General features: G+C 38.9%; 1 protein-coding gene across 3 annotated transcripts in view; it reads right to left on the bottom strand.

The window, feature by feature from the left end:
* The window catches only part of RBMS3 (RNA binding motif single stranded interacting protein 3), a 712107-nt gene that overhangs the window by 297578 nt on the left and 386623 nt on the right, over positions 1-27906 (bottom strand). For all 3 annotated transcript variants that reach the window (XM_030490138.1, XM_030490143.1, XM_030490152.1), the window contains one exon: positions 20559-20617. In XM_030490138.1, the coding sequence (XP_030345998.1) occupies positions 20559-20617 (59 nt within the window). The remainder of the gene's footprint in view (positions 1-20558; positions 20618-27906) is intronic.

Below are 27906 nucleotides of genomic sequence, written 5' to 3'. Positions count from 1 at the left end.
TTTTTAAACTCAGGTTTACTGCTTGGGATTTTAAAATGCAGACTATGTCTTTATTTTTTGGTAATTATATTTAACTTGCTAGACCTCCATGTTTGTTTTCTTAATTACACCAATCAATGCAGCCTTTTTTCTGATCTAAATGTTTTTTATGAATTCTTTACCTCCTGGAGACACTTATACAGTTTTGTGAGATGCATATGGGACAGCAAAGAAAATTCAGAAGGTTTAATCCTAGTTTTGTTAACACCTCCCTCTGTGACTGTGAATAAAAGACAACCTCTCCCTCCCCTCCTCCTGTACCTTCAGTTTCCATGAGAGGATCTCAAAATAGACTAATAGGCCTCCTATGAGGAGATTTTAAATTCATTCAACTATTTTAAGGAACGAAAATTCTGACTATTAATAATTTAGTCCTATTGCTGATCCATTTAAATACAGACACTGCAACATCACTTCGTATGCCTATTAACTATAACCTCTCACGCTAAAAGTAGTCCATTTTTTGTGAGTTTCCCAGTTTGAGCTTACTAGTTGCTCCTGCTGCACTAAGTAGGAGTCTTTCGTTATCTTTAAGGGAAGGACTAAAACCACATGACTTTAGACTATCCTCCTGGGGTACTCCTTATTCTTAATTTTCCTGCTTAGTGTTTGCTATTGGCCTACAGCAATTTTTCTCAGGCAATGTAGTATCATCACTGCTTTCACACATCTTGGCACTTCCTCCTAATCAATCTTCCATGGGAATGCGGTCCAGAGAGGATTTCCAGTTTGTCAGGTGACAGAAAACCACAGGTAATATTTTGGTAGAATGATTAACATAAAAATAAAGCCCTGTGGAACTTTCAAATGATAATTTGTAGGACTTTTTGCAGAAGGAGTTAACCAACAAATCCTAAAAGACACAGTCTCTAATAAGGGGTTTGCTTTTACCAGGCAAAGCTTAGATCATTCCTACTTCTTGTAGGAATATTTGCCATATGACAAGGGTGTGCTCTTTCCAGCCTTTATTTTCACATTATCTGGGACTTGGGTTTATTGTTTGGCATTTTTTTGTTTATTTTTAAGGTGTTTGGTAATACACGATGGTACTATGCTCCCTTTGTAACTGCAGGGCAGGCTTTTACATAGAAAAAATTATCCTAGATGACCTTTTTGGAAGTAGGAAGAGAAGAAATGATGGTTTGGTCAAGATTTAGATGACTAATGACAGATTAAGCATTTATTTCATCATTGACTTGCTGAAGTTTACCTGCACTGGCATATGATGTCTAGGACACAGACAATAATAAAAGGCGGGAAAAAAATGACGGAAGGCAGATGTGATAGCTGTCTACAATTACATGAAAGAATTTCATTAAGGAACATTGCTGCTGATTGTTGGTATTTCCAACAAAGGGTAGAATAGGAAAGAATGGCCTTCACAAGGTTTAGAATTTGTTCCAGGAATATATTCCTATAAAAGGAGAGATGTGCAAACTGAGACTTTTGAAAGGTTCATGCAAGGTCACCCACATATAAAAACATTTCAAAAATCATCTACTTACTAAAATCACCTATATCGTAAATATTTATTAAATAGGACCTCCTAGCACATTTAAGAAGTGTCAGGCTCTGGTTTGATTTCAAACGTAATCATAAAAACTATGATAAATCTTCCTCTAGAAAAAAAGGCCCAATAGAAAGCAAGCAAAAATGGTTTAAGGGCATTGATCTATAAACTCCCAGATTAAATATCACTCACACATTTACCTGGGGTAATGCATCTTGTTCTGATCACTTTTGTACCAGCAATTTGCAAACAAACCAGAGGGTTTGTTCACTGGTGAACAGTAACATTGAATAGAGGTCAGCAGGAATAGTTTTACAAGGAAATATTGTTGGAGCTAAAATTTGTCTGTTGGGCTGAGTAAATACAAGAAAAGAGGAATGCATTTTAACATTGAACTATAATATTGAAGGGTAAAAAGCAAAAACCAAAGAGGGAGACAAATTAATTAGTGTAGTGCCCAGAGGTAGGGAAGGAAGGATAATGAAGAGTAGTGGGATTAAATTAGGAAAAGCAAAATTTAGGCTGAGTATAAAGAAAAAATCCTTACTAATAATGAGCTTTATTATTTTGGGAATTAGTCTCTCAGGTGAAATGATGGAAACACCTGTCTAAGATTCAGGACTTTTAAATTTAGGTTGCACAAAGGCATTAATGCATGATACACAAAGAATGCACAAAGGCATATACGCTTTAGGGAATAAAACAGTGCTGGTGGGGACAGAAAGAGCAGATGCGACCACATCCTATCACACCTCTGTGACTGCGGTACATTTAACATCCTCTTCAAGAACTGCTCAAAACACAGTCTACACCCACATCAGACAAGCTCTGCTTTAAAGCACTGCCCACATGGAAAAAGAGATGGGCATGTGCACAAGGGAACGGACACACGGGTGGGTGACAGAAGTGGCTGGCCCAACATAGTCCCAAGCACAGCAGCGTAAGGGCACATCAGCACACCTGGACTTTGCTCCCAATTCCAGCACTCTCTGTGGCACCCTTGCAGACCTTCCTCAGCATGCTCTTACCTACCATAGCAAAACAGATTGAAGGCAATAAAGAAATAAATCCATAAGCAAAAATATGGAATTTAATTTTTCTAATTGTTCACTGTGAGGAAGTTGTGGATGCCCCATACCTGGAAATGTTCAAGGCCAGGTTGGACGAGGCTTCAAGCAGCCACTCTAGTGGAAGGTATCTTTGCCCATGGCAGGGGGGTTGGAACTAGGTGACCTTTAAAGTCCCTTCCAACCCAAACCATTCTACGATTCTGTGATAATTCAAGTATTTTGTTACTTTGGAGATTAGCGAGCCCATGCCCCAGCATTCAGAGGCCAGATTGGTGCTCTAGTCACAGCATGCTTGCTTTTAGCACTTTCTGGAGTAAATAGGGCAGCTCAGTGGCATGACTGCTATTGCTGTTGTCTCTTCATTTAGTTCACGCAAAGGCCAAGGAAGCCAGCTAACCCCATTGTAAAACAAAACAAAGTATTCCTTCAAAATGGCTACAAGACAAAAATGCCACAGCATAGCTGGCAAGCTGGTTTCTTGTTTATAGCAGTTTTCTGCTATTTCAAATGGGAAACATTACCTGAACCTGCTCTAACTTTTTTCTGGGGTTTGCTCTGCCTATCTCACATAAAAGTAAAAAATCAGCAAATGCTTTGCAGGCAATTTTGAGAGCACTGCAGAGACCACAACTGGATAAACAGTTTGTGCCTAATAATGGGCAGGTCGTTCACCCAAGTGAAAAAAAAAAAAAAAAAAAAAAAAGAAGGGTTAAAAGCTGTAGCTTTATCAGGAAATTTGAGGCTTTAAACTGGAAGCAATTTGTTCAATGGCTATTTTGACCATAGAACTTCCTAATCTCAGTTCCCATAAAGTTTGGCTTGGAGCCAGCTAGAATGGTTCATTTCAGCTGCACAGATATCTCGCACAGAGGAAATAAAAGGATTTCAAACCCTGGAGTCATTTCCTTTGGTTCTCGGCTCATTCAGAAAAAATGTCCTGTCGGTCAGTGATATCTCCAACTTAATTCCTGCAGCATGACTTTAAAAAAAAAAGTCTTTGTGGGAAACTTTTTCTGAAGCTTTGGAAGTGCGCCCTGTAAGCTCTTTGCCAGTTGCTGTAAAATACCTTCTTTCCTCCCAGAAGCTTGCGAAGTAAAAGGTCCTCTTCTCTTATGCATTAACGCTGAGCTTTCCAGAAGTTCTTATTCATCTTGCAGTCCCACTTAATAATTGAAGGAGATATTTACACTCATGCACATAGAAGTAAGAGTCTGCAGAACTGCACAGCAAAATAATTCACCAAATGTACTTGAATCACAGGGAGCGATTCATGTCCAGCTTCAGGTGTAGTAGTGCAAGCAGAACAAGTAAGCATTTATCAAGAAGAGCAATGTATCGTTTTCCTAAAAGTACCATAGGTTTTGAGGCATTGACAAATATTCGAAGATTCAGCCCCAATTAAGAAAAATGCTCCAAAAGATCCAAATAGGATATATTTAAAACAAGCATGCAGGCCAGCCAATGTAAATATCAGAAATGACAGGAGCGTAATGTCCTCTCCAAGTGAGTGCTATAGTCCTTGAGGCTACCATGTTAAGCATGTAGTCAGGGTTTCACTGAAATAATGGAGATAACATATTTGACACGCAGTCTAGCTGTAATGACCAAATTCATTCCGAGCACATCGGACCTGGGAACACTGCCTTTACATCATCACAAAAGAGAGAGGAAGCTTTTCAACTATATCCTCAGGCCTGTGATATTTCTAACAGTACTATAAACCAAAATACTAAGGTGTAAGGCTCAGCATAAACGGTAGCATCTGTGGGTCCTGTAGCAGCAAGTTTATGCATCCTTTGTCCTAAAATGAACTTTGAAGCACCAGGATACATCAGAGCTAACACATGTTTTATCAAGAAGATTGATTTTAGTGAAACTCAAGGCCTTCTTCAGTACTGTGCTTCATCATGCTTCTAATATTAAGTATACACATCCTAAGGAAGCCCTTTCTATATTCAGAGAATTCGGAAAGCAGCGCAAATGACACATGCAAAATGGAAACAGTAATGAGTTGAACCCTACTGTCAATTTCAAATGTCAATGCCAATCTTGTGATTGATAATTACGTTACTCTTTCTAGGAAAGTTTATCACTAGACCAAAATTATATTTTTAGTTATTATTTATAGATTGTGACTTGTATAACTTACACGCTCACGTTCATCAATTCTTGATTTTAATAATGCAAGGTATTATATGAGATGGACTGATACATCTGATGGACTCTTTTCAGTGGTGCCCAGAAAAAGGGCAAGGAGCAATGGCCATAAACTAAAACACAAGAAGTTTCACCTCAACATGAGGAAGAACTTCTTTACATTGAGGGTGGCAGAGCACTTCAACAGGCTGCCCAGGGAGGTCATGAAATCTCCCTCTCTGGAGACATTCAAAACCTACATGTTCCTGTGTAACATGCTCTGGGTGGTCCTGTTTTGGCAGGGGGGTTGGACCAGATGACCTCCAGAGATCCCTTCCAATCCTAATGATTCTGTGATCAAATTTTAATGAAGTACTTCAAGACGTACATTGATACCTTTTTGTAGGTAGGTAGATAGATAGGTAGATAGATAAACAGGTATCACAAGCTCCTTGATAACACTGGTCTGCACAGGGCAACTAAGGTCTTAAAATTGAAGGTCTTTACCCTAGCTCAGAGATTTTCTTACAATGCTTTGAACAGCACAGACTACACCTGTAATCTACAGTGTGGACCTCTACTAGAGAGGAGATACGGTATAATATTCAATCTTACTTCTGCTTTCTGAAGGAATGTGGGGAGCCATCTGATTTATAAAATAAATAAGTAAAATAAATAAAGCAGCACACTTTTCTATGTGTCAATCCAAACACTTCTGTATTGCAGTTTTCTCCATTTAAATCCTTATTTAGCAGCATAAAATAACACTGCAGAGACATTGATGCAGCATATAGAATGAAAGGCATATGGGAGGTTTACAGAACAGCCAGTGTTTCTGAGGTTAAAGTGGACCTACACTGAAATTATAATGGTACTTTTTTTCTTTCTCCCTTCCTTTTTTAAAGTTATATGTAAATTCAAACCAAATGTTGACTGGAAAGTTTCTCCCCTTATACATTCCACTTCTCCCTTCCAGGAATGCCAAACTCAGAAGCATAGTGTCAGTAAAGACTGTCTAAACTGAAATGAAATTTCTGGTTTCACTTAGTCCCGTGGGCAACATGTGCTTCCACTCTTCCCTAAAACACAGTAGGGAACATGGGGCTTTAAAATCATAATCTGAAAATCCCATTTTCTTATGAGACTTATTAATATGAAATGACTGAGTGATAGTTTCAACTTCCAGTTAAAATAACAGTGGAGCATTTCATAGCCATTCCTCTGCCTTATCCTCACTAAAACATAGCGAGGTCACCTTGCTGGGTTTTCGAAACAAAGCCCATTCTGCAATTATTTTCTTTAATGTGCAAACCTACCGTTTCCTAGGCCTCACACTGGCAAACACACACACAATCTGCAAGGAGGTGAACCGTAACAGAGCCATACTTCACTCCTCCAGCTCCTGCCCCCCAGCACTTCAGCAAACCACCGCAACTCCCTGTGTCCACTGTCATACATCCCAAGGCAGCCAGTGTCAGCCTGGCTAAGGGAGAGCAAGACTGCTGCCCCTCACTTTAGCCCTAGAGCCAAGCTCCGCTCCTGAAGGAGCTGCCCCAGGAGCTATCCTCCAGGGACAGGTTTGTTAAAAAGGTGGCAGAGACCATGGGAAATAGCCTGTAATCACCACAGCCCAAAGAGCCCTGAGTCAGCATCTACCAGAGCCTAACTCCCACATCAGTTGCAATGGCCTCAAGGAGAGCAGCCCTAAAAAGAGCACATTCCCTGGCTCCCTTCCCAGCGTTCCTTGCAAAGATGATTATTACCATTATCATTATTATCAATAATCTATTTAGATTGTTGCAGTTGAATGAAATGATGCCCTAGAAAGCCACATCTTACAATATTTGCCTGACTCAAACTCAGAATACTGGAGGAACTCTACAAAATGAGTGCATGCATTTGAACAGGAAGTTGGTCACTGAACACCCTCTCCACTCTCAAGTAGCCTCGGGCCACAACTCCTGTTATAAAACCTAGGCTTTCTCCACCTCCTGTACCAAAACTTTGCTGCTCTGGTAGTCAGAATCTCTCACCCATATTTCACCCGTAATTTAATCATGGCCATTTACCCTCACTTATTCTCGCTGCCAGCTCTGTGCACACATTTTTTTTCCCTTGCCTAACACCAGACAGATTTCTTCACAGACAGCGCCTTTCCTATTTTGTTTTGGTATTGCAAATATTTTCTTAAATTCTATGTCTTGCATTCATCACCAATTCCTCTCCACAGTTTTTTGAGTAAGAAGAGCCCAAACATTTCCAAGAACTAAGCTGAAACCACAGGAGCATGAGTTTGCATGGAAGAAGGAGAAAACACAGGCTTTCATCCTTAGGGCAGCAACTGGAGATGAGGTCAAACAGCTTACCTGGATAGAAAGAAGTTGAAAAACCAACCCTATCAAATACTCAGGGAGAAGAAATCAGGGTGGGAATTAACCAATCTACTATGCCAACTATCATTTCTATGTCTTCCCCATGGGAAAGCTGCACACGAGCGTGCTGTGCAGACAAGTTATAGTCTTCAGCAGGAGATTCTGACTCCAGAGAGCAGAACAGAAAAATGGGAGTGCATGAGACAGAGCCATTCAGCAGCTGCACCTTCAGGAACATCATTTCTTAGCAATCGAGCCAAATCCTGCTAAGGGAGAGGAGGGTTCACAGAGGTTATTTCAGCAGCATCATACAGCAGACCCAAGTCCAGTAGGGCAGCCGCCAGCTCAAGGCAGCGCTGAGGTGGTGAAACAGGATGTGATCCAGTGCTGGATCTTCCCTGCTGAGAGCTGCTGACTTTGCATCTTCTAGCACTGAAAGTGTCTCTCTAGAACATGGAGCTAACCAGAAGGAAGGAGCAGGTTGGAGTGATGGCAATCTCTTTCACCAGGCAAACAGATGGGGAGTTGGTAACTCTGAAGAAAATCAGAGGGTGAACACTACATCTACCCTCTTGCAAGCAAAAACAGCAGGCCAGAGAATGTAAGTGGACATACTGGGCTGGAAGGTAACCACAGAGTCACTGAAATACAGTGCCAACAATGCAACTGCAACACTAGCAGCTCCCTAAATGTTTTAAGCCTAAGAAATGGGTGAATTGGAATACATACTACAGTAAGAAAACACTTGTGTTAGTAAGTCTTTGAAAGCAAAGCAATGAGTGGATCACTGTGACACTAAGTTATAACACACATGGCACAGACAGAGTAGGCTGTGCTGGTGGCAGTGAAATGATCAGACTAAGCATGGCAGTGAGTAACAAAATCTGGAAGAACTCAAATCCCAGCTCTAAACATGCAGAACAGTGATTCTTCATTACTGGAAACTTGCTACCTCTACTCCTGATTGCCCTGCCAGGCTGGCAACACCAACTGTAACGTGCAGAGGAAGATGCAGAAAAGCCGGAAAGGCAGAAAGCAGAGTGCTCATAGAGGACTTTAATTATCCCTACACAGATTGGGCAAAAAGGAATATTATAATGCAAAGATCACATTTATAGGTGCTGTCTCAGAGAGCAGCTGCTTAGAACACATGCAACTCTTAACTTGAAATGACCAGGGATAAGGTAATGGGACAAACTGACAAAAGTGAACACTAACAAATTGCAACAACAAATGGTATTCACCCTCCCCATTTGAATAGAGCTCCAGGATGCAATAGGTGACTACACACGCTAATAAGTGGTGTGCAGCTTCTTTTCTAAAACCAAATTCATACCTGAGGACCAGAAGCTGTTCTGAAAGGATCAGGAAAGATCTGAGTACCCACAGGTCTGTAAACCTTGTGTCAAATTCCCAGAAATTACAGAAATGGAGTAAAATCAATGGAAATACAATATGTGGAAACATTTAACATGGCTTTTGTAGGTTTCTCTCACAGACTTATTGGAGTTCTTTGAAAAGGTCGACAAGCCTGTGGATAAGGGTGATCTGGCTAATATAGTCTGCTTGGATCTCCAAAAGGCATTTGACAAGGCACTCACAAAAGATTTCTTAGGAAACTGAGCAGCCATGGCTTAAAAGGGAAAGTTCTTGGGTAAACAATTGGTTAAAAGATAAAAACGGAGGGTAAAGGGCATGGTCTTTCTTACAAGAGGGGAAACAGCACTGATGGACTTCCATGTGGAGCTTTGCCAGCTCGTACTGCACAACCTGTTTCTAAATGACAAGAAGAGGCTAAGCAGTGAGGTGACAAAATTATTCAGGAGAGAAAACAGGAGGGGCATCTGTGAAGAACTGTAGAAGGACCTTATTAAACTAAGCAACCAGGTAATAAACCAGTATAAGAAATTAGACACAGATAAATACAGTCATGCACATGGAAGAAAAATCTAGTTTCACACTATAAAATTATGCCCTTTGAAATGTCCATAGAAATGTCAGCTCCATACTTGCTCAAAAAGGCAAACTGAATTCTAGGAATCATTACAAAAGGAGTAAAAAGCAAGGCAAACAATATACTGCAGAAATATCTACATACATTTCCCTGTCAGCCCCTTTTTCTCCACAACTTCTGAAACCAACTGACACAATTCAAACAAATTTAACAGAAGTAGCAATCTCAAATATTTCAGTTCCAAGAACTCAAACTCATTACTAGACTCTGTTGAAAACAGAGGTTTATTAATCTCAGCAACCTCAGAAGGATTTGATGCATGGCATACACCCCTTTTATTTGTAACTATTTTAACAGTCCTACAGTAGCAGCCCAAGAAAATAGAGCATGGCAAGCAGAAGCTATGCAATTCTTTCTGATGTAAGAACTGAAATTCGCCCAACCTGATAAATATGTATCTGTCTCCAAAACTCAAGGCATATTTAATGTCTGTTCTGTGACTTTCTTCTCTAATAACTATCTATGTTAGCAACAAAATCTGTTTTTATTGAACGAAATAGCTACTAAGATAAAGTACAACACCCCAATGAACAAAAATTAAACACTAAAATTTGGAGCACTGATTTTCCCTCAGTTTTGGGGCATTTTTAAAGATATGTTCCATCAATTATGTGGAATTTACCCTGCAATTTACTGTAAGCTGAAGCGACTGACAACAGCAACCAAGATACCTCAGGCAAACCAGGTCACTCAAACTTTTTCTTGCTGTTTCATGATTAAAGGTTGATCACACAAACCTTGACTTTCTGCAGAATGTCATGTTTGGTTGGTTAAATATGCAGGCAATTAACACAGAGATAACATGCCTTTAAATGGAGGTCCCATTGACCCCCATCTCCTGGCTGCAACCTTTGCTCTGAAAGCAGACAGCTTTGCAAAAATATTCAATTAATAAAAAGCCATGAAGGGCAACAAGTCCATTTTAATTAATTTAAAAATAAATGATGTTTACTCCATATTTAGTAAGTTAATAAACAACACCACCATGATTAATATCACAAGCAACAAAAGAATGTGGCTGAAAGATCTTCATAGAGATCATATTAAAAACCAAAATAATTGAATTTCTGGGTTTCTCCTTTGTTTAGAATAAAACAGAATACTCTGTGAGCAATGAAGCAAACAAAGCCTGACATCATACACATTTGAGCCCCATCTTTCTTGTCTCTTCCCATGTCCTATCCCAAGTGTGACACTACAACTTGCTACAGTACCTCCAATGCCCCATCCCAAGTGTTCCTTACTGCTTTCACCCTCTCCTCCAAAACCCGTACCTCCCTCCCAGACTCCTTGTAGGGCAAAACCAGCATAAGCTCTGGCACCACCATAGATAAGCAAGTGGTGATTTACTGCGATTACTTTAGGTGGAATAAAACTAAACCCACCCTGCATTTCCTGCAGCTGGAGCAATGAGTTTCCACTCTACATTAGCTGCCCATTTTCTAAAAATATTCAACTTGGTTGTATGAAAATCACAGTTCTCTGACACTTGCTTGAAATTGGCCAATAAGTTATAAATTCTATGCAAATAAAAAATTGACAGCTTGGAGACTCTGAATTTATAAACCAACCTAAGGGTTTGGGGTTTTTTAATACAAGAAAAAATGGAACCATTTGTTATTTTTAATCAAACTTCTAGTTTGGGGGTCCAGAGGAACCACATATCACACCACTGCCATCTAATGGAAGAAAACATCAGCCGATCATTGGTCCTGAGGAAGACCCAGTCAAACAAAAATTATTTCGTCAAGTAGGAGAGTGGTTTCTACCACCCCTAACATGGCCTCCTCCTTTTCTCATATATAAATTTAGCTCTCCTCTAAACATTCTGGGTTGAAAAATCTTACTAAATCTTATCCAAATGTATGACTATTCTCAGGAGAGCTGAAAGACTGGTTTGGGGCTTTCTTTTTGTGAGAATTCAGTATTTTAAAAAAATGTTATTTAACTCCATTCAAAGTCATAAGAACACTCACAGAACCTAAAATAATTGTGGACTCTGCTCTTTTCCAAAGCCCTGGGCTGAAAAGTCCATAAGACAAGGTTGGGTTTTAAATTAATTTTTATGAGGTATAATTGTTTTCTGTACCCTTGATCAGCACCCAGAGCTTTACTGCTGTACAGCTACCAAAACCTAAAGAGATGGAGCAATATTAATAATGCCCACCAGTTCCTTCCCCAGAACTGGTGTGGGTGGGTTTTTTGTTCAGCATTGAGGGAGCTACATCTTTATAGCCAGAGGTTATGATTTTTCTCCTTTGTTGCACATATATACCTACTCTTGCAATCCTACGCCATCTCCAGACACACAGCTCTCAAATACCCAGAAATACAGATTTAATAAAAATGATGGCACAGTCTATTAGTGTTTTACTTCCACAGTGTATTATCTACCAAGAAAAAGAATGTTTACTTAATTCACTTGGGTAAGAGTTCTACTCTCTAAACAAAATTTTCCCCGCTAATAGGAGAAAACGAGAATAGTGACTTCTCTGATTGCTGGCATACCACGAAAGTGAAGTCACGCTATAATTAACAGAGCTGATTCAGAATGGTTCCTGTTGAATGAGAGTCTGTCGATTGGATTTATTATCAGATTGTCACTATATCAAGTGAGCACTTGTTTTGCATATGCTATATATTCTGAAAGCATGTAACGAAGTTGGCTCTAGCAAAACTAAGGAGCTGGACACTGTCCTCCTCTGCCTCTGCCTGAGGGTTTCCACAGGTCAGCTGTGCGCTGAAGGTCTTGAGACTTTTGAGAAAGCAACTTCTGAGCAGAGTACCACTGCTTTTAGAAGAGATGAACTGCCTTCAAGCAACCTGAGGCCAAGCAGATTTGCTGGTATGTATGAGATGCTATATCATGGCATCAGAAAAAGTTTATGCAAAGTGATTCTGCAAGAAAGCCAAAAAAGCCAACACACTGCAAGTAGGCTTTCAAAGCTGATTACGAGCTACTGTTCGAAGAGGAAAAATTTCTCTTCTGCTCAATTCTGAGATATGAAATAGATATTTCCAAGTCTGCTGAGACCACTAAGAGCCTACTAACATTACCCAGTCCCAAAATGCACTTCAAACGCACGCCAAGCTATTGGCAAAGTTTTACACAGACCAATGAATCAAAACATTAATCACTGTGTATAAACGGAAATTTTACTTTTTTATTTCTCTGGAAGGAAACAAAATTAAACCAATTATTTGCCAGCGATATGGGCCTGCAAATTGTGGAAGCAGTAAATTAAGAATAATCACAGATTAGATATGTCACTGAATACTTGAGCATCTTGGGTCTCCTTACAGAAAATATTTGCTAGGACATCAGTTCATTTATAAAAAGATAATGACCTAGGAAATATTTTCCTTAATTGCAAAGAAGCTGTTTAAGAAAGTGTCTGGGGAACTAATTAGAAAGGAGTTTCCTCTGTAGAGAACCTGGCTTTAAACTCAATAAGCAATTTTTAGAGGACTTAAGACAGCACTGTTCAGACACAGTCAAGAATGTTTGCTGAGGTGCAGCAACATTTTGCAGACATGAAGGTGGGTATGTCTCTGAGTCCTCACCAAGGCAGGGCAGTGGCCAGTGCTGGCACACTCCAGCTATGACAACTTGCTCGGTACAACTCATCAAACCCTTTCCTATTTCACTTCAGCAAGTGTGAAAAGCATACATACAAACAGGAGAATCTCTACCTTCAAGATAAAGTGGGATTTTGCAAAACACTTGCGTGTTTGCCAAGATACATCTAATGCCTGCTGGCCAACTCAACAGGTGCCAGAAAAATAGTTCACCCAACAGCATCACATGCTCCAACTGAGTGCCATTGTTTCTTTATAGAATCACAGAATCAACTAGGTTGGAAAAGACCTTCAAGATCATCAAGCCCAACTGCTACCTCAGGACTGCAGAGTCCACCACTAAACCATGTCACTAAAGACCTAATCTACACAGTTTTTGAATACTTCCAGGGACAGTGATTCCACCACTGTAAGTTCCAGGAGATAGTTACATATATATATTATATTCGAATTACACATGCACTTTTTGTTTTCCACATCTAGTTTCTGGCAGCTTCTTAAAATATTCAGATTTACAGGGCATCATAGTTCATGAGCCTGCAGATCAAACAAGCTTTCGTTTGACAAGATAAGGTGTGAACTTACAATACTGTAAGTGTTGTAACTTACAATACTGTAAGGTAAGTAAAAAATCTCATGGTTTGTTATTGGTTGGCATATCTGTTCATTTTATTTTGATGTATGTCTGCCTTTAGAATGTTTGATGTCTCCTTTAGGTATTTTTCCTAAAGACTTAGCTCCTAGTCTCATGTGGTTACATAGCAATATCACTTTTTAATTGAAATAGGAAAAAATATCTCAACCTTTATAAAAAACACAAGGGTGAAACTAAAGTATCAAAAAACAGAAAGCAGACTAAAAAAACCTCCAAACATTTACAAATTTTAAACAACATTATGTTTAAATTCATCTCTTGTTATTCTTGTTATCCAAAAACTTAGAACTACAAGTGCTGTTTTGAAATGTGGACTTGTTGATAACTGCTGAAGACTTTGTCCTTCTAACTAAGGAGATGTGGGTTTATAAGCTGATTCGCTAACCAAAATCGGCCCAACTCAGCATAGTTTGTGCTCTCTGTTGAAGTGACCAAAGGGACCAGATTAGTTGAGGCTGCTAAGGTCAGAAGTGAGATGGATCAGCAGAGCCATAGTTAAAAATGTTGCATGCCTGCCCACACTCAACATCTATCCAGCTTCACAAATGCCTCACTGCCAAATTAAAATATTCCATATTGCTACCTTTTTAATAACTTGTGAACTACTATGAACACTGGTTACATAAAACTTTAGAGCAGATTAAAAAAAAGACACATACAAACAAACAAACAAAAAAAAGAAATGAAAACAAACAAACAAAACTAACACACAAAAAAATCACCGCATCTATTGTCTATCCCGGCATCAAAAATAGGATTGATTTATTTGTTACACAAGTCTAGAGTTTCAAAATTAAATAAGTCTGTTTTACAAATTATTTACTTTCTACAAGATCCATTTCCCCTTGAAGCACGCTGTGCATGCCCTCCTAGTGTGAACAGTTTACAGTCTGTGATCAGGCATAGACCTACTTGGCTGGATTTTTTTTCTCTCTCAAAATGGCAATTCTGAGAATCATAAATAACACAGCACAGTTATTGCAATTTGAGCTTATTCCCAATAAATAAAATTTATTAACTAAATAGCTTTCTATGCATCTTAGCTCTTTCTTCACTAGCTTATTATTTTACAAAGACTTGTTTCATGTTGCTAGTCACAACTAAATTGTGCTATCTCGAGTATAATAAGAATAGGAATTAATAAAGTGAAAATGCATAATTCATATGATCACAAACAACCTTCACAGATTACACGCAAAAAATTACTTTCTAAAATTTAAAATTATCAAAGCATTTTGTCTAACATACACACCCAGGTATTTCTACTATATGTTTGTAAGCTTTGTTTATCAGAATACTAGAGCAGAAGCCGCCAGCTCATTAGCTCCAATGCATTAGGGTACTTAGGGGTGCTGTTGAACTTAAGCAGGATGAGTAGCACCGCTGACACAAGGCAGGACAGACTCCTTTTGGGAGATATGAGACACTACCATGCCATTCCAATTATCTCCAGCACTTATAGTAAGCCTCCAGTTATCCCATTTTTGTTACACAAATAAACTCTGAATTTATAAAATAGGTCATGGTAAATTTTAAGTACTGGTCTAAAACCAGTGAGGCAACTGGAGAAATAAAATTGTATGTGATATGTTGTGGGTGAACACAGATGACCTCATGGCATTTTTTTACCATAAACCCACCACAATCCTAATGACTGCCTATCTGCATCCCCAATTTTCCTATTTTAAAAATGAACAGATAATTGCTAACATTTCTCAATAAGGAAAATGTCATAATGAAATATTAAAATAATAAAGAGTCTCTATAGCTCCCCTCATCACATTAGGCACATTTCTCTCTTAAGACAAACACAGCTATCTAACAAATCAAGTAATGCATGATTTGAAAAAATATACATAAAATGAAGAATATGCAGTTGAAGTGTTTATCTCCTACACATTACTGTGACTCACAGGTTTTATTTATTAAAAAAATTCCCACAGGTGGGATTTCAGACTTTTAGTCATTCTCCTGTGCTCATCTTCTAAGGTCCTAGCAAAATGCTCAAAATCATATGAGCTCCTGATTAAACCAGGAAGTAAATCTGCATGCATGCAATTAAAGTGTCTGCAAGGGCAGATGCAGATGACAGTAATTCATACGCTAAGAAATGGACTTGTGTATTTGGCAGATTAACTGTTCTGTATTCCATTGCTATGAGGTATGGAAACTGTACTGTGAAACAACCATTACTCATTCCCCTGGCTCTAAGCATGTAGGTCTATCAAAGGCAAGCCAGTCTGGAAAGGGTGGGAGGCAAGGTCTGGAAAGAGAAGAGTCTACACGTTTCAGATTAACGCTTCTCTTGAATGGTTTCTTTTATTTCATTTCCCTACTTTTTAAATTATCAAATACAGTAGACCCAGAAGGGAAATGCACAGGGGGAAAAAGGGAGAGGGCAGGGAAAGGGAAAAAGCAAAAGCAGCCAAAACTCCTCAACTTGTTCATTAGGGGTTTTGTGTTTGAAGATCTGGATGAATCATGTGTCTGTTTTTCATTATTTTCCATATGTGATTGTTCCCTGCTTTGTTCAGTGGTTTCTGGCCATTTTGTCATGACTGTGCTCATTTTGTTCTATATATTGTTCTATTACAGGGTGATCGTTGCTTCTCCTCTGCCTCACTTAGCAGTTATGCCACCAACAAAGAGCAATCTGAAAATGAGAGGTTATGTCAAAAAGTTTCCCTAGTGAACTCCCTTGCAGCATATATGATTACTTTAGACTGGACTGCTTAATTCGTACCAGGGAGAAATCCTCAGATAGCACTATTCCTTAGCACGAAAGGAATGTAGTGAGTATCTTTCTAAAAATCTGAGGAATACTGGAGAATGACTTAAAGCCCATTGCAGAATGTTTTCTCATTTTTCCAAAAGGAAACCTAACACTTCATGCTAAGCAATAACTTATTTTAACACATCTGCTGTTACATGGGCTATTTAAAATAATTTCTTAGCTATATTAACTATTTTCCACTTTCTCCAAAGTATAGAGCTCTACTCTGTTCTTTGATCAACACACAAATGATGCTGAAATAGATTCTGAAATCTCCAAACATGTGATAACTTCTTCTACCATCTCCTTGAATTTAATCCACACTACTGCATTGGGTACACATCACAGGATGATTTGTTCATTTAATAAGATACACTTTGCAGAAAGTGAGCAAGACCCGGAAGACTAGAGAAGAGTAAACAAGTTGCCTGGGTTTTGCTTTTTGTTGTTGAGGGTTTTTTGGTTTTTTAGTTTGTTTTTTATTATTTGTTTTATTTTTAAGTAATGGATGTAGACTCCAATGTATTAGAAACACATTCAACTTCTGGAAACGTCTTAGAGCAAATAGTCATATAAATCCATTCACAGACCCTCAAAGGTAACACATGATTAGTAACATGCAGCATGGATTTAGTAAGAATAAATGTCACATCATGCTTCTGTCTAGTGGGTACCTAGCCTTATGGATAGGTAAGCACTACAGATTTTAGTTAATCCTTGGTTGTCACTCATAACTTGAGCAAATAGGAGAAATATGATCTAGCTAAAACTGCCGTTATGTAAGTGCCAAACTGACTAGGAAATCCAATCTACAAAGAAGTTGTCAATGGCTCAGTGTTGTACTACCTAATGTACTTGAGAGGGTTTCCTCAAAAGTTATCCCTGGGTCTGCTATTATTCAGTCTTTTCCAAATTATCTTGTCCAGTGGATTAGAGAAATCATTTATTAACTGTGAAGAGGATACTAAAGAGGTAAGTGCTACAAGCACTCTGGAGACTTAAGATTAGAGAATAATCTTAGCAAATTAAGGAGTAGCCGGGAAAAAAATAGGATAAAATTCAATACAGACAAATGAAAAGTACTAGCCTTAGGAGGGAATAATCAACAGCACAGAGCAGAGCACACAATAAGGAATGCCTGTCTGGCAGCAGCACTGGAGAAAAGAATAACAGAACCAGGGGCTGCAGTGACTCTCTTAGCATAAATCAGCACTATTGTTCTCATTCAACAGCCTGTGCCTCAGAAATGTATCTATATGTTAAATATATATAGCTATTTACATGGGTGCATCAGCAAAGAGAAGAGTCGTGATCAACAAAGATGACAAATTAAATCATCTCTCCACACTATTTAAAACGGTAAGACTTAGGTCATCTGATATCCCATGCCTGGCTATAGGGTCTTCAAATAAGAAGTGAGATAATTACAGAGAGACCAGCAAAGTGCTATAAACCAGAAACTTCAAATAAATTGCCCTTAAGGAAAAAGTGTAAGGAACAATGGTGAGTCTAATGAAAAGATATGGCAGACATATAGCATTTCATTTGCTGCAAAAAGGAAAGGAATAAACTGTTTTGCAACTCCACTAGGGATAAGAAAAGAAGCAACAGGCCTAAATTGCATCAAGGAAGATTTGGGTTAGACATTAGGTAACACTTCATTATAGTGAGGACAGGGCTATCAAGAGCTCCAATCTCCATTGCTGGAGGCATTCGAGCTAAGGTTACAGAAACACCCCTCAGCGGTGGGTTAGAACTGATCCTGCCCCAAGGCAGGTCCTGACCTCTTTAACCTCCTCAGGTCCCTTCCACTTCTGATTCTTGGGAAGCTTGCTTTTTGGGGTTTTTTGGCAGCCTTACTGAAGAGGAAGGAAATTGTCCCCAGCATCTACAGCAGCAAAACATCTACTTTTTTTTTTATGCCATGAAGCACACTGTTAATAAATCCAATTATGTTTACGATCTTTTAATGGCACCACTTAAGTCATAAAGATCTTTGAAAATACAAACAAATATCTCTGCCCTACAGTGTAATACAAGAGCATGAAAGCAAACTTTCACAAAGTTCCAACTCACTGTTATATAACTCCTACTACAGTAACTTCAAATCTAAGTACTATATGAAGAACACCAAACCCAGATGTTTTTCTTTCTTGAAACTCTAACATTCATATTCTTTACAATCTTTTCACTTCATATTTTGTGTTTCACAAACAGATCCATTCCTTTCCTTGTTTACCGCCGGCAACAGGAACAGAAGGACGTTCTAATCATATGGCACCGCATTTGTGGAGTCAAATAGGCATTTAAAAAAAAAAAACCCAAAAGTTTAGAACAATCATCGAGCACACTTCCCACAGATTCTCTCCACCATCCTTTAGGCACCCAGCTGAAGCATCTGAACCGACATCACAGTGGTTTCAGACAACCAAGATCATCAGAGACAAATACATTTCCTTCTCCCATGGACTTCATCCCATTATTCAACACACAGTCCAGTTCAAATCCAACTCCATCTGTTTGATATGTATTGCCATTCCACAGGGATAAATTTCAGAAAAGAAAATGAAGAAAGGATGGAGTTGACACACGATTTAACAGAGAACATGTCGGTCTTGTATGGTACTGGGAAGGGAGACAAGGACCTACATGTCTTTGTCCCCAAGGGAAGTTCTTAGTTGGAGTGTATACAGTGAAGTGTGACCCCAGGATAACCCCAATCTACCTGATCATGGAGTTTCTATTTCTCATCCCCCACATCAGACCCCTCCAGATCTCCTAGGCCTAAGGTCCAACGCCTTCCTGCCCCAGAGCCCCATCTCCAAAACCCTTCCTATCTCACTGCGGCACTCTTCTTCCTTGCTCCAGCTAAAAGTCCACTTGATCCACTCAGCCATTTGTAGTTCCCATCATGCTTCAAAAGTCCCCCTCTCCTTACAGCACCTCACGCTGCATCCTGCCTCCACATCACAAAGCTCCCAGCCATGCAGCAGCCAGAGGCAGGCATGTCTATCTCAGCTCTGAAACTGCAGCATTCACCTCTCTGACCCCCTGGCCAGGCTGCCAGGGCTTTCTGTTCTTGGCCTACTCTGTCTTCCCTACAAGGGTATTCCCTCATAATACAATAAAAACCCCAACAAAAGCAAAGCAAAATACCCCAACCAATCATCCAAACAAACAAAACAAAAAACAACTAACAAAACAAACCAGGTCTCGATCCTGGTGTGATACTCAAAGAAATACAGAGTAATGTTATAAGAAGTCTGCTGGAACAGTGCCCCAGGGAAAGAAAATACACATTCAGGCAAGAGCAAATGCGTGGCAGTGCCACTTCCAATGATGGACCATGACCGATGGAGCTGCTGAAGTTTTCTAGGACTAAAACTGCAGTCTTCCAACTTACTTTTCCCTTCAGTCACTAATGGATGCTGTTGCTGGCAGGCAACAGATAAAGGCACATACTTCCACAAACTTCAAGAACATCTCTGGTACAGACAGCAGGATTTTGCCCCATCTCATAATTTCCCCAAATGCCTCTGCTGCTTCTCTTCACACCCTTATATGGCCACTCATTAAATGTACTCCTGTACTGCAATGGCTTGTTTGGGTTTTTTTTTTTTACTAACTCATATAGAAATGCTGCCCAGAATCTGCTTCTTATCAGAAGAACACATTCTAGTAGATCTTACTACTGCAAAAGGATCCTGTATACCACTAGCATAAAGTTACAGAGTCATTTCAAAGCACAGCCTCTCCCCCATAGCCTTGATGGCTCTTCAGACTGGTAAATGAACAACTCTAGTCCTGAGATACTACTAGACATGTTAGTCAATATTTATCTAGGCAGATACAGCTATGCACATGCACAAAACATGCTATATTTCACTAAAAAATGCTTTCATACATTAGCGGCAAAATTAGGAACATAAAACTGGAAAAGGAATCGCTTTTATATCTTGGTATTGCAACCTGTGGATCTGTTTGTGTCATAAAGAATATTTTCTTGCAATAGCATAGCCCAAGACTTCACAAAAATAGCAAAAATTAAATCAGGTTTTGCTTGGGAAAATTTTCCCAAAGGTTTCTCAGTTTTATATAGGAAATCAATTTGCATCACTGATAATATCATTCAAATCAGACAACACTGTGCGGTTAGAAGGTAATTTACTTTTCTGCCGAAGCAATTTGATACTTGTTCTGATTTGTGATTTTCATTTTGTTTGTTAATGAAAAAAATTAATGAGCAATGTTACTGGAAACACAACTCAAAGCTTTGGCATTATTAAATATGTTTGTAATATACTGTACATTATGTTGATTGCACAGTTGGAGCCAAAGCCTTGGCAGGCAAGCCACCAGTCAATCACTCAAACAGACAATGAACTCACAGGGTGGACGCTTTGCACATACCTTTGCACTGATTTGTGTTCTTGTCAAGAATTGCCTTTGTGGATACAATTTTCCCATACCTATGGAGAAAACAAAAAACAGAAACACATGTTACTATATCTTAATAATGTACACAGCTATTTTTGCACGCATGTAATACACATACTAGGAAGAGATGCAGTGCTCTTGAAAAATGTTTGCCTGATACTCCTGGAGAGGTTCTTTCTGTCACTGCAGTTCAACAAACACTTTTAGGGTTCATTTGAAAAGCAGCACTGGTCATTTACCACACCTTGTCCATCCCTGGTCACCACACTGCACTGTCAGCATAAGTGTACTGACAGCATAAGTGCACTGACAATAGCAAGGATTTTAGGGCGTGAGCACTAGGAAAGAGGTTTCTTTGGTTAAATTAACCAGGTTTCCTTAAAAACCTTTTTTCTTATTATTTTTATGTTTAACTGCCAAACAAGGTTTTAACAGAGATGGGTCAGATTCCTACAGGATTAAAAAAAATGCAGGAATTACGGTCATTTGTGCTCGTGTGTGCATCCATGCCTGCACACACACACTCTAAATTTCTGGTTTCGATAAACAGAAGCTTTAAGTTTATGTGCATCTAGCCTTTTCCAAGATGAATGTTAATACTTAGTTGAATTTATATCACCTCCCATAGATAGAATGGCACTGCACTGCATTTTGATAGACTTAGCATGATTAAGATAGATTTTGGGCAGCTACAACTTGTTGCATTAAGCAACTAGACCATAAAATAGGTATCTGTCTTTACTTCACAGAGCTTAAGACTAAAATACAGACTTAATAGTAAGTATCACAAAACCCCGGTAAAAGGTCACAGAAGACGGCATTTATGGCTGAATATAAGACTTCAGGAGAGTAAGGAAAATAATTTTATTTCTCAAGTCACTGGAGTATCTTGGTGTCTGTTTCACTAAGAGAACGTCTTCTAAAATGTCCTTTCCCAGTTTGTTCTTTTTTTAAAGAGCATTATTGATATACTGACAGATCAGGCTTTCATTTGGAAGACTTTTCCATGAAACGCAACTTTCACCATCAATGAAGGACATATTACTATGAAAGATTACAATAAAATTGTATCTTCTAATGGCAAAGCAACAGTCATGGAAAATAACCAACAGTTCACCAATTATAAACCACTGGAGTGTATGGTAGACCAATTTTTATTTGGTTAATCTTCATTAACAGCAGTATAAATTTAGTGTTAGCAACTTCTATTTGAAATCCAGAAACCAGGATGTGGAAGATCTTACTGCAATTCCCTTCACTGCCTCAGGAGGAAACCCATGTCTCCCGCTATACAGGAAAGGACTCTTAGGGCAGCTAGAGCACTGTACTACATATTCAAGCCATACTCTTTTCTGTCCTTACAGTTTGTAAATATCCCCAGTAAACCAGGGAGGGAGGGAGGAACGGTGGGACAACACAGGGACAGGGAGCCAAAGAGGAAATGGTACCATCACTCATAATGGAAAAGTTTCAGCCTGGGACACATAAACACTTTCTTGTGAAGGGGGAGCAGCAGCAATGGGGAAGACTGACAACAGCCTCCCTAACATACTCTTTGGTACCAGAGAAGAAGATTTAAGGCAATTTTGTGCCTGACAAAGTTCTCACCTGAAGTTTTCACACTGTAAGTGACATGTAACCACTCAGCTTTAGATAAAAGACTGTCTCTCCATCTCTCTTCACTCTGTTTTCGTGACTGATGCAAAGTGAGACTTTCCATTTCACTGTTTTTCCTTTCCCTAAGAACCCACAAAGACATTTGTTTCCATTTGACTTTCATTTTTGGGAGAAAAACATGCTTTGCTTTATTTCAGACTGAAACCAGTCAAGAGGAGGGTGAACTGACCTAAAGACATTAAGAGTTTGTGCAATCTAAGTTGAGCCCTAATTCAGCCATCTTTTAGGAACAACAACAAAAATAATCATACAAGTCTTCCTCTCCTTCACACCCTCTCCTTTTTTTGTTGGCTCTGTAGACAGGCAGGATTTTGTGCTCTGAAGGCAGATGTAATCCACTGTACACTCCACCATGATGGGTACACAGGCAGGTAGTTATGGGTCTATTTTGCCATAGCCGGCTCCACTCCAAACACATTTAATGTTAACCATGAGATCACATGCTTTTCTAACCTCAGATGTCTCCAGAATTGGGGCCTTTATGCTCACTTATGTTCCACTTAATTTTATAATTCTTCATGGTAATACCTGAAGTTGACTTTGGCCCTGAAGACATTAGTCTTCACATATCTTAAGAAGGCAAAGTCAAATTCTCAACCAGTGTGATTTATGGTTGTTCGGTGGGCCAAGTTACCCAGCAGGAAACTTGGCCCGTGTGGTGCATCTTCGTTTATTTGATTTATTTAGGTTTAAAATCAAATACATGAAAAACATGCAAAAACATGCCTATCTTCTGCAGTAAAGGGCCTCCGACAGATATATGGAAAAAGAATGCAACAAAAATCAGCAGCTAACCCACAACAACCTCAAATAAAACACAACCCCTATCTAAACTTCCGCCAACAAAAACTAACACCCAGCCTTCATTTCAGCCTAGCCACTCCTAATGAATTGATATGTTGTTTCATCCAAGTCACGTGAGAGCTAAAAGTGAACGTTTCTTGCCAGCAGAGGCAGGCATTTGTGGTTCCACTGCTTTTATGACAGATTTCCCAGAGTTATTTGCTACATACTGTGATTCTGCAAATATTTAGTTACACTAGAGATTTTACTCACAGAACTAATTCTGTTCTGTTCAGAAGAGGTTTCCTCCCACATGTAAAGTTATATGCACACCTTCACATTTGCTGAAACAGACATCAGTGGTAAGAGGCACCACAGTAACAAACACTATTATAGGCAATTAGCCATATGCAGCCAATTTAATCTACTGCTATAAACCTTGAGTGCTACCACAAGAAAGTAATTGGAATTAATTTGGACACTGTTTGCCTAAATATTTCAAGTAATTATTTTACAGTAATCAGAACATCAGTTCTGATGAAGAATGTTAGTGTGCTGCATGAAATCAGGAAGGTATTTTGTTCCTGCAAATGTAGTCATATTTCTTTCTTGCATGTGTGGAGAGTGGTATTAAGTTATGTCTTCCCTCCAAAGCTGTTTGGCTTTCTGTTTGCGTGACCTTTAATTGTGATTTTATTTCTCCAGAAATAACAAAAATGTATTCCTCAATGGGAACACGCACAGAAACAAAGATAAAGTACATCATAAAAGCTGGCCTCGTTTTCTTACATTTAAATTAAAAATACTATAAAATTCAACAGCCTGCACATGTCTGTTCTGCAAACTACTGATACCATTAATGTAGAAAACACCAGGTACAGTTTGCTTGTCATGAGAAAACACAAGCACTGTTCAATTTCCTCCTGACTTATGGTGCATGGAGGTATTGTTTCAAAGATTTTGAATCAAAAATTCTGGTCAGAAAAAGATAATTGTGGAACTGAGTTCATCTCAATGCCTTATTACCAACCCTTCAACATAATGACTGTATCATTAAGGATAACCTACTGCATCACAGTATCGACGAAGGGAATAGATGCAATGAATCTGTGAGATGGCTACCTGAAGAATGTGTCTACTGAACACTGGAACTGAACTATTCAAAAGATTTCCAGACAGACAACATGTTGTTTTTCATTACATTCTTCCCAAAATGTTACCTAAATGCACAGTAAGCACCAATAGAATTGTCTACATGCTTTTTAAAAATCTTTAAATCCTTTATATTCGATTATGCTTTTAACATTTTTCTAAGTAACAATTTTCATTTAAAATCAGGTGGTCAGATATTTGAAAGAGCTTCCACATCAGGAGCAACTACACAAACTAGGACTTATGCTCATTAAAGAAGGACCCTTGCAGTGAGATGGTGACTACTTGTCTTCATTGCTTCCCATAATACATAAGGACTGACAAGAAAATTATAAGGTTTAAAAACTACAGAAGGTGTACTTCTCCAGAACGGAAAGTTACTTGCGGAACTCAATGCCACAGCCCGTGCTGATGCCCCACAGAACGCATCTCTACATAAAGCTACCAACAGCTTCTAGGATGGAAAATCTGTCATGAAATTAAAAGCAAAGACACATTTGTGGCCCCGGCAGTCATATACTGCTGGAAGATGGGAGACGATAGCAGAGTGGTATCATCACGCATTGTCTCTGTTTTAACATCAGGCACCTCCACAGATGCTGAAACAAATTTCTGTCTGACCCAGCCCAGACATTCTTACATTCCAAGAGAACATTAATTTGGAGACAGAAATACCTTCATACAAACATAAACACTTTTATCTTCCCCTGTATATATCAGTTTGGGTGAAACAGCTCAAGTTATCTGAAATGCACTATTAAAATTACAAGGGTCACTCAAAAATACTTCACTTACAAACGGCAGTAACACACCGTGTCACACAGAGGGTACAACTAAGGGAAGACCGCACAGAGAAACAACCTCCTTACTCAGTCCTGGCTACAGAGATATGTCAAAAACCACTCAAGAGCTCCATCCCATTGCACTCCTCATTTTCTGACTACTCAGCAGACTCAGGAAAGATGCAAGCAATGCAGAATAAACCCTTAACGTACATCAAAGTTGCGGTATCAATAGATCATTTCAAGAGCTTGCAGGCAGGAGGTCGATCAGCACTTGCACTGCAGACAAAGCTCGACCTGGTTGTTCCCATGAAGTTATTTGATAACTGCTGTTAAAATGGAGATAGTTCCTGAAAGAAGCACTTCAACTGCAAGTGATATACCACTTGCAAGACATGGGAACCTTACCCACTGCCCACGCTGATTCCAAACTGATGGGAATTTGATGTGAAATGACACACTGTTTTCAAGCTATTTCTGTTTCTGCCTGTGGGAAGCCGAGGGTGCAGGGAAGGTAAGTGGGCAACCACGGTTAGGAGGCAAGTGAGATTCAACTGGGGACTAACTCAAGGCAAGGGGAACCACGTGCCACCCACCCCACTACTGGCAGGTAATATGCCAAAGTGGGAAGCCCGGTAAGGGACAGCTGCCACCAGGAGCTGCTGGGTCAAAAAAGGGATTGCTTGGGAGGCCAAACTGGTTGGGACCATTCACACTTTTCAGCTTTTCCATGTGGTTATGGAAAACAAAAGCCTCTGGGATAGGTATGTCTTATTCTGTCCTCCAGGCCAGCCTTTCGGAGTGGCCGCTGCTAGTCCTGTAACACTAAATGGCCATCGGAGCAGACAGGCTGAGTGTCTCACCACCACTCAACTCAGTGCTATATACACTGCCATCCTCATCTACAAGGCAGTAGGTACATAGGTGTGTACAAAACACAGCTTTTGTCCAATTCTGGTTACTAATTGTATGTTTTAAATGAATGTGAAACTTGGAATTTAAACCCAAGTAACCAGTGTACAGAATTCTCCCTCGCTTAGGTAAACCAGTGGAATTACCATGTAATTTCCAGGTTCAGAGCTTAATAATTACATCTCCAGCACCAGGGTTCACTCAAGGCCTCATGCATTGCTCACAGCACAATTCACCCAACTGAAAACAGTCTACATTTCTGGGCATTTAGGTAACATATGCTTTTATCTTATGAACTTTTGTACTGGGATGAATTTGACCAGCAGTAATTGGCTTTAGATAAGCAACTCTGGGGCTCTTTCATTCTTGTGAATTAATATATAAATAGCATAACTGGGTTTATTTTGTTTAAAGCAGTCTCTATTAGGAAAATCACGGATTTGGGGAATAAAAAAAAAAAAGTCACATTATAAGGACTAAGGTACAGAAAGAACTGCTGCTGGGTTTCTCAGAGAGATGTTATTCCTACAATACACTGCCACATGAACTTAAGACATCCAAATACCCACAAAAGGGAAATTCATCCAGAAAGAAAATTCTGATTTGCATGATCATTTCTGGACATTTCATCTACTACATGGCATTTTCAATGCTTGTATTTTTTTCCTCAAAGAATACAACACATTACTATTCTACCCATTAACAAAAGTTGAGCTGCTTTGTTGTTGTTTCTGTGTATATTATTTTAGAACATGAAAACTTAAGACTAAGATCTTTTATTCACACAAAATTCATGCTATTCAGAGCACCTTTTGTTTCCACACACCAGTGCATGGCTTGGGGAACCAATAGAAATAGGTAGCTGCAGGGAACCTATGGTGTATTGGATTAACAAGACAGTACTTCTGTAAGAGTTTAACATTCATCTGCTCTGTCTTCCGTACTTACTTCAGTCTGGCTGTCAAGTTCACAACAATCAATCATTCCTTTATTAGATACAAGTTAGGACAGCAATTTAGAGTAACAACTTGCCCCAGAGTTTCAAAAACACCAGAGAAAAAGGGAGAAGGGCTTCTTAAATCCTTTGGTTGTACATCTAAACCACCCCTGGACCAAAAGAGAGCACGCCATATTTCCTGTTCAAACTAATCTGCATTCATACACTTAAACATTTTATGCACATTCACCTCTGGAAAAATGGTCCCATATGAAAGTGTACAGGATCTGGAGACTTGTAATTGTTTTAAGTACTTAGGAAATAAAGCCAGGTAAAACAGAAGTTGAAGTAAATGAAATTTAAACAGATATTGCATTTTTGGGAATAGAAAGAACTTGAACTTTCAGACCTTTAAGAAGTATATCCCTTTAGTAGTTCAAAGGTAACTTTTCCTCTAGCCTTGTTCTTATCCTTGCCAAAATAAAATAAAAATAAAAAAAAAAAAAAAAAAAATTGGATTTTTTTATCTGCATGTAAATGAAATTAAGTGGCTTGGTGCAACACTTGCAGAAATCAAAGGCAGTCTTCATTGCCTGCAGTAGCTCGAATCCTATTCAGAGTGCTTATAATAAGGCTACAGCTCATCACACTCTTGCTACCCAAGACAGAATGAAATGCCACTCATTAAAGTGGCACTACTCATAAAAGCCTGGCATTTTTACAGTGTTTTTCCCCAGTTTGTTGCAAGACACTTGACTCTTAACTGAAGTTTTTATTTTAAATGTTTATTCTGAATTAGTGCTATTATATTCATATTACATTGGTATGTTTGACTATTTAAGCTATTTAAGACTTTAAAAATACGATTACATTATTGTACATCATATTTAAATTAAAATTCTGACATTTATATTTTTCCTTTGATAGAAAGCTCTGTTTTCCCCTCACATTTCTGCCATGACAAATAACCAGTGTTAATAATTAATTAGCAAAATATTCTACAGTTGCTAAATTAAGTATGGAAAATGAAATTCATGCACAAATTAATAACTATGATTTCATGCAGAACACTTCAGTC

The sequence above is a fragment of the Strigops habroptila genome, chromosome 1, assembly GCF_004027225.2.
Source record: "Strigops habroptila isolate Jane chromosome 1, bStrHab1.2.pri, whole genome shotgun sequence".
NCBI classification, from domain to species: Eukaryota; Metazoa; Chordata; class Aves; order Psittaciformes; family Psittacidae; genus Strigops; species Strigops habroptila.
This window is presented reverse-complemented; position numbering and strand designations above follow the sequence as displayed.